Source organism: Montipora foliosa, chromosome 13, assembly GCF_036669935.1.
Source record: "Montipora foliosa isolate CH-2021 chromosome 13, ASM3666993v2, whole genome shotgun sequence".
Classification (NCBI taxonomy): domain Eukaryota; kingdom Metazoa; phylum Cnidaria; class Anthozoa; order Scleractinia; family Acroporidae; genus Montipora; species Montipora foliosa.
Genome location: NC_090881.1, coordinates 28,529,163 through 28,545,322, shown reverse-complemented (window position 1 = coordinate 28,545,322; position 16,160 = coordinate 28,529,163). Strand labels below are relative to the sequence as shown.

General features: G+C 38.9%; 2 protein-coding genes and 2 non-coding genes across 7 annotated transcripts in view; 2 read left to right on the top strand and 2 right to left on the bottom strand.

Moving 5' to 3' along the window:
- The window catches only part of LOC137982600 (trafficking protein particle complex subunit 14-like), a 13,056-nt gene extending 6,412 nt beyond the window's left edge, over window positions 1-6,644 (top strand). For 3 of the 4 annotated variants that reach the window (XM_068829723.1, XM_068829721.1, XM_068829720.1), the window contains 7 exons: window positions 237-366; window positions 1,204-1,342; window positions 3,904-3,989; window positions 4,280-4,357; window positions 4,479-4,631; window positions 5,030-5,099; window positions 5,429-6,644. In XM_068829723.1, coding sequence (XP_068685824.1) covers window positions 237-366; window positions 1,204-1,342; window positions 3,904-3,989; window positions 4,280-4,357; window positions 4,479-4,631; window positions 5,030-5,099; window positions 5,429-5,563 — 791 coding nt within the window. In that variant the 3' untranslated portion in view covers window positions 5,564-6,644. The remainder of the gene's footprint in view (window positions 1-236; window positions 367-1,203; window positions 1,343-3,903; window positions 3,990-4,279; window positions 4,358-4,478; window positions 4,632-5,029; window positions 5,100-5,428) is intronic. The other variant, XM_068829722.1, reaches the window with a different exon arrangement.
- On the bottom strand, window positions 2,278-2,350 carry Trnas-gga (transfer RNA serine (anticodon GGA)). The gene has a single exon. It is a non-coding gene; the product is annotated as a tRNA-Ser (tRNA).
- On the bottom strand, window positions 6,549-12,853 carry LOC137982602 (ragulator complex protein LAMTOR4 homolog). The gene is made up of 4 exons (XM_068829724.1): window positions 12,782-12,853; window positions 12,365-12,448; window positions 8,457-8,574; window positions 6,549-7,260 (listed from the first exon to the last, which is right to left on the bottom strand). The coding sequence occupies exons 1-4, from the start codon at window positions 12,836-12,838 to the stop codon at window positions 7,172-7,174; spliced, it is 348 nt and encodes a 115-aa protein (XP_068685825.1). The 5' UTR covers window positions 12,839-12,853; the 3' UTR covers window positions 6,549-7,171.
- A 56-nt stretch (window positions 12,854-12,909) lies between these two features.
- On the top strand, window positions 12,910-13,011 carry Trnar-ccu (transfer RNA arginine (anticodon CCU)). The gene is made up of 2 exons: window positions 12,910-12,946; window positions 12,976-13,011. It is a non-coding gene; the product is annotated as a tRNA-Arg (tRNA).
- The last annotated feature ends 3,149 nt before the right edge of the window (window positions 13,012-16,160 follow it).

Sequence of the window (16,160 nt, the reverse complement as noted above, 5' to 3'; positions counted from 1 at the left end):
TTCACAATTACCAACAAATGAATAAGTTGCAGTAATGTTACAGTTTCTAAAAAATTACTGACTATAAAAGATATAGCACTATGTGTAACTGTACAGAACTATATGTTTTATTGATTTTCAATCTTAAGCATTCTTTTTGCTTCACTGTAAAATGACAGACAAAAACGAGAAGTTACATTTGTTTGGTATTATTGCTGTAAGTTGTTGTTAAGTCGCAGTTTTCTGTTACCTCACAGTTATCAACATTTTGGGGAAATCAGTTAATCTCAATCAAGTTGATGTTTATGCGACTTGTGATACAGCTTCTGAAAACCTTAAAAATATGATCCAGAACCAGTTTTACCTCAAACAACCTATTAAGTCAAGGTATGTATAACATTATAGTACATGAAAAGTCGAAACAAGGACTACTTCAATGAGTGTGAAAAACGCCTTACCGAAGCTGGGCATACCCTCTCTAAAGAAAAGAACGCCTGATTGCATTTTAGTTGATATCCAAACATTATATTTCTAGGACATTTAAATGAAGATCATGAGAAATGTATCAAAATTATATACTGATGACTACTGATTAATGAAGCATTTCTTTGGCATAGCATAAGAAAAATAATAATCAGAAATTACTTGTACTTACAGAATATAAAATAAGTTCAATGAAATCATTAGATAAAATTATTTACAGAATGTACCTTGGTCAACTATACGAATAAACTTAGTTTCTATGTTCACGAATGTTTGTTCAGTTTCTTTTCAAAGTCATCAAGTGAATATTATTATTGGTACCTTTTACTGAGTTAGGGAGTACATTTCATAACCTAGCCCCACACAGTGGAGGGTGTAAACTGCATTTTGCATGTTAGAATTGCAGGTCATTGTTTCACCATAGCTGAAACAACCCAAACCTTTACTAATGCTAACATTTGGCCTAAACACTATGCTTTAGATAACGTTTAAGCCTAAGATTAGCATTTTTGTAAAGGTTTGGGTAGTCTCAGTTATGGCAAAACAATGACCTAGCTACAGCCTGCAGTTTACACCCTCTCTCCACAATGGAAGAATGCTTGTTTTCCTGGGGACGTTGCCAAGCCCTTCATAGTATTTTCCAACACTAAGGAAAAAATGAGGCACTTTATCTTGACTTTGTCAACAGGTTTATTCTTGCTTTGCTCTGCTCTGTCTTAAGTTTCCCCTTTTCTTAACCAGGTTTTCTGGTTTAGATGTTTTTCCAGTTGTGTCTAGTGATGATCTTTCGACTGAGAATCCAATTCTGCTCAAACCATGGGAGCACTATGCATTCTTGTTTAGAATTATTCATCATGAAAGTCAAATGGCATCACAGAAGGTACGGTTTGTGAAGATATTCATGTTGTGTTTCACAGCCCATTTGCAGTGATAGTGTGCAGTATAGTGATACTCAGTGTTATGTCACCTATTGTCATTAATGTGTTCTGTGGTTGGCAAAATTGAAATAAGAAAAGAGGTAATAGTGAAGAACAATTCCCAAAATTTACTGTCGGCCGACTGTCGACCAACAGTTGGCCAACAGTCGGCGGACTGTTGGGAAAATTTGGGAATTATTCTTCACTATTACCCCTTCATCACACAAGCTGTTCCCATCTTTATCTTTAATGCACCTAGCACCGTTACTATTCACTCAAAAATGCACATGTTTTACTGGTAGTTCGCAGAACAGCCATGGGAAACTGACCCCAGTGGAGGGAGCTTTAGACTGAGATTGGTCCGAGCCGGAGCTCAAACTTATTGGAGAAAAATAATGATACCAGTAATAGGAGACTTCACTATTTATAAACAAATCTTTTCTGGCAATAGTGAACAGTGGCTCCCATATTCGGCTGTCGGTAACCTGTCGGCCAACTGTCGGCCAACAGGCTACTGACACATTACCGACACATTACCAACAGTCAGCCAACACTGTTAAGTAGACCACAATTTGACCGTAAATAGAGTCAAAAACAGTTGGCTGACAGGTTACCGACAGCAGAATATGGGAGCCAGTAGAATATGTGACGGAATTGTATGATGACGATAGAGAACCAATTCCACAGCTTCAGGCATCAACCTGGCAAAACATCCTGACAGGAGAAGTTGACAATGTCATGACACCTGATGAAGAATGGAAAAGCAACAGATTCGATTTGCAGAACATAAAGACCATCAGAGATCTGTGCACTATAATCTACAATACCAAGTGAAGCTATGATCTTCGCAGTTATGAACGCAATTTTTACAATTGCGTAGAGAAGCCTGAAAAATTCAGGACTTCAACGGGGTTTGAACCCGTGACCTCGCGATTCCAGTGCGACGCTCTAACCAACTGAGCTATGAAGCCACTGACGTTGGGAGCTGGTCATTTGTGGGTTCTAATGGTCCCGTGAGGACCGCGGTTCATATATGATTCATTTCATATACCATTTCATCATTGATTCATTCCTCACGGGACCATTAGAAGATCATAGCTTCACTTGATTTTATATCTGCAGTTCATATATGATTCATTTCATATTCTATTTCATCATTAATCTACAATACACCAGCTATATACCAACGGATATGAAGCATACCTCAGAAGTCAAAGGCACAAAAATGCGCTGAATACTGAACTATAAGCCTCATGAGCCATGTAACCAAATTGTTGCTAAAAATAATACAAGTCAGAATAGCAATTACCAAGATCGACAAGAAGACAGCATTCTACGAAGTGCATTCAGACCACAAATGGGTACGCGAGAAGGAATCATCAATCTAACAACAATATGTGAAAGATCTTTATAAGTAGGAAAAGAGGTGTATATATGTTTCATCAACTATACTAAAGCGTTTCACAGAGTCAAGCACTCAAAAATGATTGAATGCCTTCAAGAAAGAATATTGAAATAGATGAGAAGCACTTGCTGATCAAACCAGATGTATTGGGAGCAATCAGCGGTTGTTAAAACAGAATTTGGTACAACAATAGAATTCCAAATCAAAAAGGGTGCGAGACAAGGACTTTGACCAAAATCATGGAAAGTAAATCACTGACAGAGGCTTTTGAGATGTGGGCATATAGAAAAAAAAAATGTTAAGAGTATCATGGACAGATATAAATCCAACGAAGAAGTTTTAAAGATAGCAAATACAACAAGATTATTATTATCAACAAATTATAAAGAAAAGAAAATACCAGTATTTTGGACACAAAATAAGAGCGAGGTTGATCCGAACTTTGTTACTGGAAGGCAACATTGAAGGGAAGAGCGGATAGGGGAGACCAAGAATGACCTGGACCAAAAACATCAAAGAAGGGTCAGGGCACACTTATCATGGACGTGTAAGAAGAGCGGAAGATTGAAACAGGTGGAGATCCATGATACTGGACCTACTACTAGTAGATGGCTCTAGGAGATGGGGGAGCTTTGCCATTGGTGGAACCATGGCGACATGATTAAACAAATAAATTAATTGAATGAGAAACATTAAGGAACTAATAATAGTGGACACTTCACTGGGCTGCCCCCTCTATGAAAGCCAGGTACAAAAGTCGGACCAGATCAACTCAGATGCTCACCTCAGATCGACATAAATAAGGCCTTCAGAAATCACTATAGCCCTAATCTTTACGCTAGCCTTGGTGAAATGGGTGTAAACCTCAAATAGTTTAAGTGGCTGGACCCACAATTGTTTTTTTCTTGATCCGAGGTGTCAGTGATCTGAATTGATCCAGTCCAACTCTTTTACCTGCCCCTCTAAGAAGAGTAATTCCATTTAAGGACCTTTCTTGGAAAAGTCTTCCTAAGCGTAAAGGAGTCAACAAAATTAGTGAAAGCAACTGTTTTGCTTTTGGCTAACCTCTGTCATTCAAAAACGCTTTTGCTTAAACTCCCAAATACTGTTTCATTTCAGTTGTTGGAAGTACCCCTCAAAGGCTCTTTAACATGGGAGGTTGAGACACTTAAGGGGAGAAATGAAGTCATCAACACCACATACAGGTAACATGTTGATATTTTGTGAGGGAAGAATTTTTTGAGCCTGGATTGCTAGTTGCATACGGAAATGAACTTGGTAATAACAAGTTCTGCATTTATTACCAGGGTTACAATAAATTATTACTGTGTGCTATGCAGTCTAGATCTTTTGAGTGGATTCATTTGAACCTGGCATTGAAAAGCAGACTGGAGAACCTTCTTAGTTCATGAAACAGTCTGACTTCAATGCAGCCTACACTTTCAGCAGATATTTCTGCAAGTAGCTTTGTTGTGATACTTTTTGTTTTTACCAGTCTCCCAGTTTTTGTCTTGAGAAGATCGTCTGTGAGTGTCAGGGCAAGTTGTCAATCAAGCGTAAACAAAGGGAAACGGTAATTACAGAGTTGCTATTTCTCAATTTACTTATCATTAGATTTTGGTCAATTTTAGTTTTCTATGAGAAGCAAAACTATTATTGAAACTAAGCAAACCAGGTTGTGTTTGTGTTTTCAGATTTCAGGTGAAGTATACAGTTACAAACACTGAGGAAGACGATGCATTTGTCTCTCTTGTGTGGAGCCCATCCAGTTATGGCTCAACTTCTGTACTTGGCATTTTCTCACTGGAGCAATCTTTAGTGTGTTTACAGCCAAACGTAAGGATAGGGTAAGAAGTGAATGAACTACAATCAATTTTGCTATGACTTGTACATAATATGTACAAGTGATAGCAAACTTTCTATAATAGTGTTTGAGCGTATTGATTGATCACAGGATCATAGATTGGCCCAGGTTTATTACAATGATTTTTTGAGGATCATTGGTTAGCTTAACCCTCAGCTGTCACTCACTGGCAAGTCTTTTTGCAATAAGCAATGGAAAGAAGGCTTTACCCATTGTCACTTCTGGGAATGATACTTACTGTTTTTTACTCATCAACTGGGCCCCCCCGAGGAGTGAATACATGTAGGTTAATTTTGTTTTGTGTCCACACAAACTGCCCCAGTGCATTACAGCATGGCCGCCTCTTTTGTGTACCACCTGCTTTTTTGTTATCTATCCTAGGTGTTGTCCAGCTGGTTCTTCACTCACAGTGTGCATTGAGTTTTTGGCAATACAAGAAGGACTTCATGAGGTATGATTGTTCCTTGTGTATGCACACGTTTGGGTGAGATAAAAACGTACATCTGATGCACATATGTTCAAATAATCTGTTGATATCATCTGTTTTACTGTATGAATTAAAGTAAATAACATTACTTGTATCACAGCCTATTGCCTATTTGAGACAAGGTAAATTTTTGGACAAAAATAAATATCAAATACCACAAACGGCTTGGTCTAAAATACTGTAGTTTCCAATGAGCCCTCTTTTATACCTTCTTTGTCAACATCGTACTTCAAGAGACCTGTCCACTGTTATTATTATTAATAATAGTTAATGTTTATCTTAATTTCCTGCAGGTTGGTAAATACATGAAGTGCAAATGGCATAGTGAAATGAATGACAGGAATTTCCCAGGGAGTCCCTCTCAAGGGCAAAATGCATTTACAACAATATCATATTCATGTCAGGTTTATGTGACTTGTATTAGGTAGATTTCAATGTTTCAAAATGGTGTAGGTATTGTTTGAATTTTAATTGATGAAATTTTATTAGAACGAGTACAGTACTTCAAGTGATTCATAATAATTATTAAGGTCCAGTCCACACATAAATGTAACTCAAAACATCAGTTCGTCATTACGGTATGGATAAGAGCAAGGCAATTTTTAAACAATTTACCTTTATGTACCTTCCGTAAGAGTCACATAATCTTATCCTCAAAGGCTCTGATTTCTTTGGTCAGCACTTACAAATATGACCTCTGGCTTTTTCTAAAATATACGCTGTTGAAGTGGGTTCAGAGTCAGAAAAAAAAGGCCATTGGGTATAAGAATAGGATGGCAGAATGCGGATGAATTGTTTTAGCCAACTGCAGTGTGATCTGAAATTTTCTCTACCTGGTATTCATTATAAAAATGAGTCAAAAATGTCCATTCAAACGTCTTGAAATAACTTTTTCCCTTAAAACATGCACATATTTTCAGACTTTTTGGCCTGTAAAGAACCTACATGTACACTCTGTTTATTGTCATGCAACTACTACAAACAGTTTAGACTGTGGTTACTGTCACTAAAATTCAACTTGTAAGCATTTGTATTTATTACTTTGATGGAAAAAGTATTTAATTTTTTGCTAACTGAAATGGTGTAAATGTTAATAACATCTGGACGGTGAAAATTTTTGAAATAACTTTTTCCCTTAAAACATGCACATATTTTCAGACTTTCTGGCCTGTAAAGAACCTATGCTCTGTTTATTGTCATGCAACTACTACAAACAGTTTAGACTGTGGTCACTTTCACTAAAATTCAACTTGTAAGCATTTGTATTTATTACTTTGATGGAAAAAGTATTTAATTTTTTGCTAACTGAAATGGTGTAAATGTTAATAACATCTGGACAGTGAAAATTTTTGCTCACTTGAATGTACATTTTGCTAAATGAAAGACGTCTTTAATTTATAACAGAAGATGGAGTGGAATTTGATATGGGAATATTTTAATATATCACAGCATTTACTTAGACCAGAGAATGGACCTCCAAAATGTAATAAATGAACACTCTTTGCTGAAGCAATGTGCTAATTTATTGGTCTATAATCAGGGTTCTGGCAACAGGGAAGGAAGACAAGTTGTTCTTTTACATTTATAAGCTCTTCCATCCTAGGAGACTTCCTGCTAGCAGGGCAGTCACCAATAAATTAGGAACTGGTCCCTTATTGTCTGAATTTTTTAAATAACGTCTCATAATCTTACTTCACACAAATTACAATTTTCATGTTAATAATTTATGATCCATTTTGCCATAATTTTCTTGAAGGCAAAGTATATAGATGATTACAAAAATTCTGATAATTAGCTAAGTTTAGTTTCCTTCACAAAAACCTGTTGTTTTAGTGCACCTGTTTTTCCTTTTGTCAAATATATTGCAAGTGGACTCCACATACCAAGTCCACACTTTAACCAAAGGATACAATAATAATTATTGTTATGTTATGATGTCAAGAGCTATTACGCCTTTGTTTTTATTTGAATTTTCTCCCTCCCAAGAAAGAAAAAACTGATTAACTGCATGTAAATTGTCACACATGAATGTATTATTATTCTGTTTCTTGTTTCAAAGGTCTCTTGACCACAAATATTCTTTGATTGGAAACTGTTGCCATCAAAGTAAAACCTGCAAAATACACTGAAAAGAAAAAATGCAAATTAAAAACAAAAAACCCTAACAACCCACCATCCCTCCAAAAAACAGATTGAGAGATAGGCAGGCAGGCAGGCAGGTTGGACTGGTGCAGTGTAGGCCGGTCAGTCACACTACATCACTGCTGGAAAAAATTCCAAGACTTGCAGTTACAAGGGAAAACATGGGAACCCAGTACCGTTTACTTTTATGCATCAGGGTTATAATCTTTTTGACAACCATGTACACTGTACTATGTACACTTTTGAGCTGGGTCCAAATTTTGTTACTGCCCAGCTGAGGAAAGTGCGAAGCTTTGTAATACCCTAGAGCTAAAGTGCACCTGTAAACTCAAATATTTTTCGTCTTTAATTGATCTCCCCAATTGAAACCAAACATGTTTGACGATTCTTACCTCAAAATTCCGCTTTTTATCTGCCAGGCGAGATGCACAGAGTTATTAAAACTAGCATTACTTTGAACCAGGACCATGATGTGAAAGGCGTGGGTCTAATCTCGATTTTACGTCACAAACTGCTCGCAATGCAAAATTTCTTTGAAAACAGGAATGCGAAGGAGTTTGTGACATAAAATTGACAATAGACCCATGCCTCTCATACCACGCTTGTGGGTCCAAATTACTGCTATTGTAGTTCTGCCAAGTTTACTTAGCTTGCACAGCACAGAAAAAGTGAAATTCTGGGTACCTGTAACATTGGTGAGATATGCTTGCTCTTGACGGGGAGATTTATATTATGAACAAAAAATAATCGAGTTTAGGTGCACATTAAATCATTATTACTAGTCATAGTTTTAACATGTTATCTTGTAGCACTGCTGTTTATTATTGTCAATGTAAAATTGATTTTTGACCCCAGTCATTCTCTATTAAGAAATTACTAAGCAAAGACAAAGATCTTTAATTTGTGTCCTTGTTATATGCATTGAGCCTTCAGCAATAATTCTCAACTTCTCAAGAGATCCATAAAAAAGCTCCATAAGAAGTACTAGAAGATCTTAGTTACTTGGTTGGGGGTCCATTTAATTAACACAATTTATTTACTAGCTGTGTTCAGGATTTTGCTAGCAGCTGTTTTCATCTTCACTTAATTATAATCAGAGCATTAAAAGTTGCATAGCAGCAAAAGAAATTGCATAGAAGCAACCCTTTCTCTGGCAAGTTGTACGCAAGGATTCCGTACCTGACATTCGTTTGAATGTCTGAGTTCTGTCTCCTGATATGGGTATCTTGGCTGCACTCTGAAGCATCTTGGTGATGATGCTTGCCACATTCTCATCGTTTTCAAGGTCTCCTGAAGACTGTAAGAAAAATGGCGAAAAATATACTTATGTCCAGAAAGGTGAGAATAATTCGATGCACACCCACTTTTGACATCCAAGACAAAGTGTCTATTTATTTATTTAGTTTTGCCTAATTTGAATACAATATTTGTAAACATAGGATTATTAGGCAGGGAGACCACTACAGTCCCGTTAAGGACAGTGCCTACTATTGTTACTGTGCATACGTTCTGCTCATCTCCAGATACTCTGATTTCCTATCGGTAGTGTTTACTAAATGCAGGGATGTTTTTGCGCCATTTAAATTTATGTGAAGAAAGCAGAACTTAGCAAGTGCTCTTGGTATCCAAAAAGATACACCTCAACTTCATTTCAGTGAATATTCACCGATAATCACTTCGCCTTCGGCGAATAATTGTTAAGTATTCAGAGACACGAGTAGTGTTGAAGTTGGGAAAGAGAACAAGGGGACACTTTGTGACAGTCTTATTGAAATCTTTGTGCATCTAATTAGGAGCAAAGATAACCGAGGGAGTCAAAGAGTGGCTCCCAAACGTGACGTGTAGCACCCACTGCCTAAAGTTAACATACTATTAATGTCACAAACAATTGAAGACGCGGTATTAGTGGAAGGAAAAAGGCTGGGGATAAAGTGTTGTCCAGGACGCGAGTGCCGCCTGCCTGTCACTGTGAGGCCAGTCACTGGGGATAAGCTAATGTCAGCGAGTGGCATACTGGCTGCGCACGGAGCACATCTGCCCTGAGCAGCATGTACCTATGCCAAGCTCCTAGAAGGATGGGCCAGCAAAGGGAAGTGGATGTGCCACCTTTTCTCACCCAAGCTAGGGCAACTCCGGCATCACTTCAGTGTGGGACTGAAGGGTTGGCGCCGTCAACACTTATCCCTATGGTTCTGGAACAGAATCCTCTCACCCTGAGGCTACTAAGAACTGTTTAAAAAAAAAAACAGATGCCCCACCCAGGATGGTGCAAATGCAGCATGCTGTTAGAAGCCTTAGACAAGATTCTTCTGAGAGGGCTATCCCCTTACCAGATCACTAAATCAGTAAGAAAAAGTTCAATGTCATTCAAGTGCATAATAAAAATAAACGGCACAGCAAGAACATTAGCCAGTGGCAAAGCCTGGCCAGTAAAATTCGTGGCAACAAAGATCCTTAACAAGATCACTAAAGCTCTAATGGAATCATCAATTGCCAAGGCATTTAAGAGACTCTATGCCTTATGACTTCTGAAAAGAGCGGTGTGAACACATCAGACTAATAGGCCATATCCGAGTTCATGTCTGCCTCCTCTTCAAAGTGAGTCCAAGTGCGAAGTTTTTCTTATGATAATTAGTTTGCTTTCATATGTAAAGTAGAACTTATTACCATCACAAAAACTTCGCACTTAGACTCCTAAGTGCCTATTGAATGTCTATAGGAATAGTGCTTGGTCTATCCTAGGATATGCCGTTTGGCAAAATATCCCTGTCAGTGAGTACCTCTGTAATAGCATTTGAATCAAGTCAAAAAAGGGCTTTGAAGATCATTAATTTTATTCGGACTGCTCATATGATCAAGCTCTGGTGCTGACTAATGAAGACAGTCTATCAGATAGTTTATAACCGAGGCAGCAGCTCTGTAACAATCTGACTTTGAATCATACGACCAGATACCCACGCGCAAGCGAGTTGTAGCCTCCCCCAAATTTCGCAAAAGTCGAACAATTTCGTCAAGTTTCTGAAATCCGCTATCTATGTTCACTAGTGTTCTAGCCACATAATGTAGTCTTGGCTAGAACCACTCAATCAATTTCGAGGGGGAAAAGTGACAGTACCACTTCTGCCAGCCTTCTCAATTTTTTAGCCGCCATTCCGAGCCTTGCGAGCCCTCAGTCAACTACAACAGTGGTTACCATTACCCAGGATATGAAATTGAAGGTCAAGTCATTCATGCATAAAGTTCAATTCAAAAGTTGCAAGTTGAATTTGAAACTTAAAAGTCGATTGTGAAATACTGAATTTTCCACTTTTAAATTGTCAAATTCAAAACTTGGGTGTCAAATTCAGAACTTGGATGTCAAATTCAAAACTTGGATGTGAAATGAAAAAGTTAAGTGTCGGTTTTAAAACTTTGATGTAAAATATCAAATAAAGACTCAAATTTGAAACTTGGATGTCAAATTTGAATTTTGGCAGAGACATAACTCCATAAGGGGTGTGGATGGGGTAATTAAACTATGCTTAAAGCAAAACTGAAAGAATTTCTTCTCTCCAGAGGTGTATGTCTTCCTAGTTGAGGGTGCCAGAGATCCCAGTAGGTAGCCAGAGACCTTGTTGGTTAAATATGGGTCAGATATTCCGGGATGGGGTAGCCAACAGGTGAGGCTTCTGGAGCAAACTCCCACTCACAGTGAAAAAACAAAGTATACTTGTAGATTAAAAGAAACTAATTCACTTTTTTCAACGGCTTCTTGTAAACTTTTTCACAGCCTCACCAGGGCCTTTTTTTTCAAACATTTCAGGGTTAGAGCGTCGCACCAGAATTGCGAGGTCACGGGTTCACACCCCGTTGAAGTCCTGAATTTTTCAGGCTTCTCAACACAATTGCAAAAATTGCTCTCATAACTGCAAAGATCATAGCTTCACTTGATTTCATATCCATCCAGTTCATAAATGATTCATTTCATATACCATTTCATCAAGGTCTATTGAGTAAGGTTTAACTATCGGAAGGTAATGTGAAGTGCTAGTTTTCTACCCATGTAAACCATGTGAGCGTTTGCCTGACTAATGGAATTGGGCCCACATAAGGACAGAGAAAAACTCTGACTGGGAGAGAATTGAACCCATGACCTTCAGGTCACCCTGGTCAGAGTTTTTCTCTGTCCTTGTGTGGGCCCAATTCCATTAGTAGGGCTAACGCTCACATGGTTTACAAGGGTAGAAAACTATCACTTCACATTACCTTCCAATAGTTAATTCTGTTGAAATATAAGAGCTACACGGCCAACGTGTGCAAAAACGTAACCCTTCCTTGCTATTGAATAAGGAATTCACAAGTCCTTTTGAACTGATGTCTCGAATATAGCCTGATTATTGAATAATAGTCTTTTGTTTGTTACTTGTTTTATAAGAATCTAGTTTGCCAACCACCTGTTGGTGGTATTTTATGTCCTACATTCTAGTTCTAGAGGTGTTGAACTCATTGTTGATGGTTATTAAAGTTTTGTATAGACATCAGTTTGATTAAAAGGACTTGTGAACAATTTGCGGAGCAACCATCACCATGCACAGCCCATTAAAGCCTTGTATAGCTCTTTACAGCAACGTACAGCCAAGTGTGGTCAAGCAATAATGCACAGTAATGTGATGCGCGTTATGTTGTTATGTCTCAATGCATTACATGGGGTCATGCCAAAACGCAGACTACAGACTGTGCAGACCAGGGGTAAAATATGATGTTACCCTCACTATTGTTCAGAATTGACAGCTGACCAGTAAACAGGACAACCTGAATGTTATTTAGGCCTAATTAGGCTAACCAGATTGATATTCAGGCTAACCAAATTTTCCTTTTACAGATGGTCTGCAGTCTGCATTTTTCAGTGCCCCATTACATGAATGTGTCTCAGTACAAGATGTGTCCCCAGACACCAAGAACCTGCTGCTGGCTGCTTTTAGTAAGAAATAAAGGGTGATGAGTTCGTGGTGAAAATTCCACTAAGTTATCTTTGGATTTAATCACTTTACGCTGGAGAAGTTATTGTCTCAAGAAATGATCAAATCTAGTCTTTAAGTTGTACTCACAGCAAGCACTGCTCCATCGGAATTAATCACAAGGTAGCCTTGCACATCCGGAATCTTGTCTAGACCGTGAGGTAAAGGATTGGCCTAAGAAACCAAGAAACAAGGATTGGAGACTAATCGATATCTACATCACTTTAAGAGGCCTCTCTGAGCTCAAGCCTACAAATTGTGCTTGATTCCTCGAATCGTACATAACACTGTCAAAGTTATTGGTGGATCCACGAGCCGAAGGCCTAGCTGTAAATCATCTTCACCATTACACTGTGGAAAACGGGAGACAAGCGCCTGTGTTGAGCTGTAATTTTACAATTTTTTCAGTTAACTACTTTTCCGGCTCTACAATATGTATAAAATGGAATGAATACGTAACTGTTAAGTCAAAAGAAATGAAGTTTAAATCCGTCTGCTTCCACTCACCATTTTACGCTTCTTGAAGAAATCACGAGATTTTCGGAAGCCTTGGTGACCACGCATCACAACTCGTGTTGTGATTTGTTGCTTACGAAAGTTACACTCTAGTTTTTTCGGCGAACACGCTTGAGCTCGCCTCCGTGGCCTAATGGATAAGGCGTCGGCCTCCTATCGGAGTGCCAGGTGAGCACATCGATGATAGCCGAAGATTGCGGGTTCGAGTCCCGTCGGAGGTGTTACTTTTTCTTTATTTTTTTTCCCGTTACAAGGCATCTTTTTTTTAAACGCACTATCCTACTTAAACGAAATAGCAATAAATGAACATTTTCTTTTTTCATTCATGCACCAATCCGCATAAAATAACATCAATGTCGTACAAAAAATTCGCTTCATCAAAGCGAAGACACCTTTTTTTAAAAAAAACCTTTTTTATAAGAACGTTGAGGCTGAGATTAACCAACATCTTAAGAGCGTATTAAAAACATTCCTCAGGCTGAGAGTCGGTAAAGAGAGTTTTTATTTTGCTCATTTGTATTTTAAATGAAAGCATACGGCAATCCAGTCGAAATCTGCATCTCATTTTCCGTTTTTTTTTTCCTGTGTCGGAGATCGGAAAAGTTGCGCAATTGGGTCTTTCCTGTCACTCCCCTGCTAAGTTTTGTCTTTTTGCCTACAGTCTGCGCGTATCTCTGGTAGGTTTCAGGGGGTAGTAGAAATGCGTAGATTTTATCCGGTGCAATGGTGTCAATCTAACGCTAATGGCGTTTTAGTGGATCTTCAAACAAAATATACTCTCATGGAGCTCAAGAATGGATTCCCTGGGTACCAGACGGATTTTTTTCTTTGGCGTGATCTCTATATGAGCCGCGATACCTAACCCCGAAGCCGTCGTGGTTCGCCTCTCCGTTTCAACCGCTCCCCGAGAAAGAAAAATCCAGGATTAGCGTAAACATTTGTTTCACGTTTTCAACTTTTTGGTGAAAGTTTCTTTTGCTTATTTTTGTTTTTCAAGATTGACGTCTTCTCATGTAAAGTTCTGCCGAAAATCTGCGTTGAACAGCATTTGGGAGTAGAGAAATAAACTGCTTGGTTAATTTTAAATCTTAGATTAGCGTTAATCGGCTTTTGAGGAACTGGTTAATCCAATTTATTGTTACGACTTATTAGTGCCATGGAGCTCTTCGAGAAGCCGCTGTGGGGATAGGGTAAGTGTTGTACATGAAATGACTGTACCTCGTCGGGTGGAGTTGATTTGACCTCGGATCCAAGCTCCGTGTCGTGATACAGTGTCACCAGCCGTTAACTTCATCAGCTATCGTGTAATCGGAAGCAGAAAATGCTCATTTCCAGCCAAGTGCGTGGGGATTTTTGACGACGAAACATTCACCGAGGTTCGCAAATGATGTGGCTTTAGCTTTGCGTGAAAAAATCGCGGCAGGGATGGATTTTCGAGTCGCAAACCGCCTCTGAGCTGACAACGGTCGGAATCGTAGTGTGCAGCCTTGACTTCGTCTTAGAACATTGAAAACACGGAATTCCCGAAACGGTAAAACAAGCTCCAAAAGGCACAAAAATACACCAGAGGTAAGTCATTTTTATTCATTTTATTGAATGAACGTTAAATTGAGCGTTTTTGAGGCTTCATAATCTTCGGTATTTTATTTCCCATACAAAGTCTTACAACGCGTTTAAATTCTCAACGGCTGCCTGTAACGCAACACCGCTTTTACTCAAAGGTCATCTTCCACTAGTAATCAATTATTACACGCTCTCTAGTGACGCGAACTTGGGCTGCCTATGCCAAAATTGGTTTGACGACAACACCGTGACGAGAAATCTGAACTGTCTCTACGTCCCTCTGGAAATGAGGTTCTGGGGTCGCGAGACCAGAGGTATGTTTTTCATCCTCAAACATTTATTTGGAATCGCGGAGCGTTCTCTCCGACCTTGAAAAAAAAATTCCTCTGGCACCCAGGGTATCTTTTGGCTTGCCTTTTACTGTTAACTCTCGGCTTTTACGGTACTTTTTGGTGCAGACGTTAATCCAAAAAAAAAAATTGACCTGGAGCGTTTACCATTTGTCAACGAAAACCGAAAATTCCGGTTGGAAACTCAAATGGTACAGCTCATTCCACCGGAAAGTTTCTGGAAAAGATGGAAATCCTCAGAGGTATTCCTCTTTTCCCGTTCCAACCGAAATGACCGGAAAAATCCTGTACCATTTGTAAACTCCCACTCGGCCCGGTGCACTTCGGCCTCTTTTCCCGCCATTCGACGCTGCAGATGCAGTCGTCATTTGTTTTCTTCTAGCCGTGAGAGTCTCGGGCTTGGCGAAAAGCCACACCGGGAAAATCTTGTACCATTACGAGCATTCCATTCCAACCGGATTTTCCGTGCAAATGGTAAACGCCCCTGGCATCTGATTTGACTGAAAAGAAGAGAAATTATGTAGGGGAAACAACATGTTCAGTCCTTCCTTAGTGTGTGAAATAAACGTTTGATTAGTGCCACTGCAAGACATCCAGGAAAACGTCCGTCAGAGCAATTTGAACGTAGTTTTTTTTGCAGTCTATTTAACTTAAAGAAGAAACGAGTGAGTTTACTCAAGAGTGTGCTTTGTTATCTTTGAACTGAATTTATTAAAGCTTAAAAAAGTAGAAGACCTCAAAACGGGACAGGACATTACAAAATAATTCAACGTGTGAGCCAAAGGGCCACTGCTGACACGACATCTGGGTGACCCCTCAAATGGTCTACATGACCCCCCACTTGAAAAAAATAACTCGAACCCTGCAGTTCAATACCACCCAACTCAGTGTCTTCTGTTTTTGTGTAACACGTACCACAGTTAACCCAGTTTACGCTCATGGAGCGTCTAGTTACTTATCGTTCCAAAATAACTTCCAACACCATCAAAGCAAGCACTTTGACAGGTTTCCTAGTCACATGCCTCGTTCAAGATAAAATATTCTTTTGAATTTTAAGCTTAAGAACGAGGCATCAAGGGCTTATTTGAATAAAAACAAAAGAATATTTAAATGGTAGCCATTTAGGAATAAGGTGTATTGATTTTTATTCAAATACTATACCATGTATATTTCAGACCATCTTAAGAACGTTTTCAGCCTCACATCGCAAAATTATATAAGAACGTACAGCCTCAGCTCCAAATTTAGACGTTTTTATTTTTAAAAAGTACGTCCGGGTGAGTCTAGTCCTGAGAAGGACTGTTTGAGATGACATTGACTGACGTTTCGACAAACTGAGCAGAAGTTATTTGGCTCGAGGTCATGGCGCACGGACAGCGCTCGGTCCTTGCGCTATGACCTCGGGCCAAATATTTTCTTGTCGATCCGGCCCGACCTAAACTCAGGCAATAAGCAGT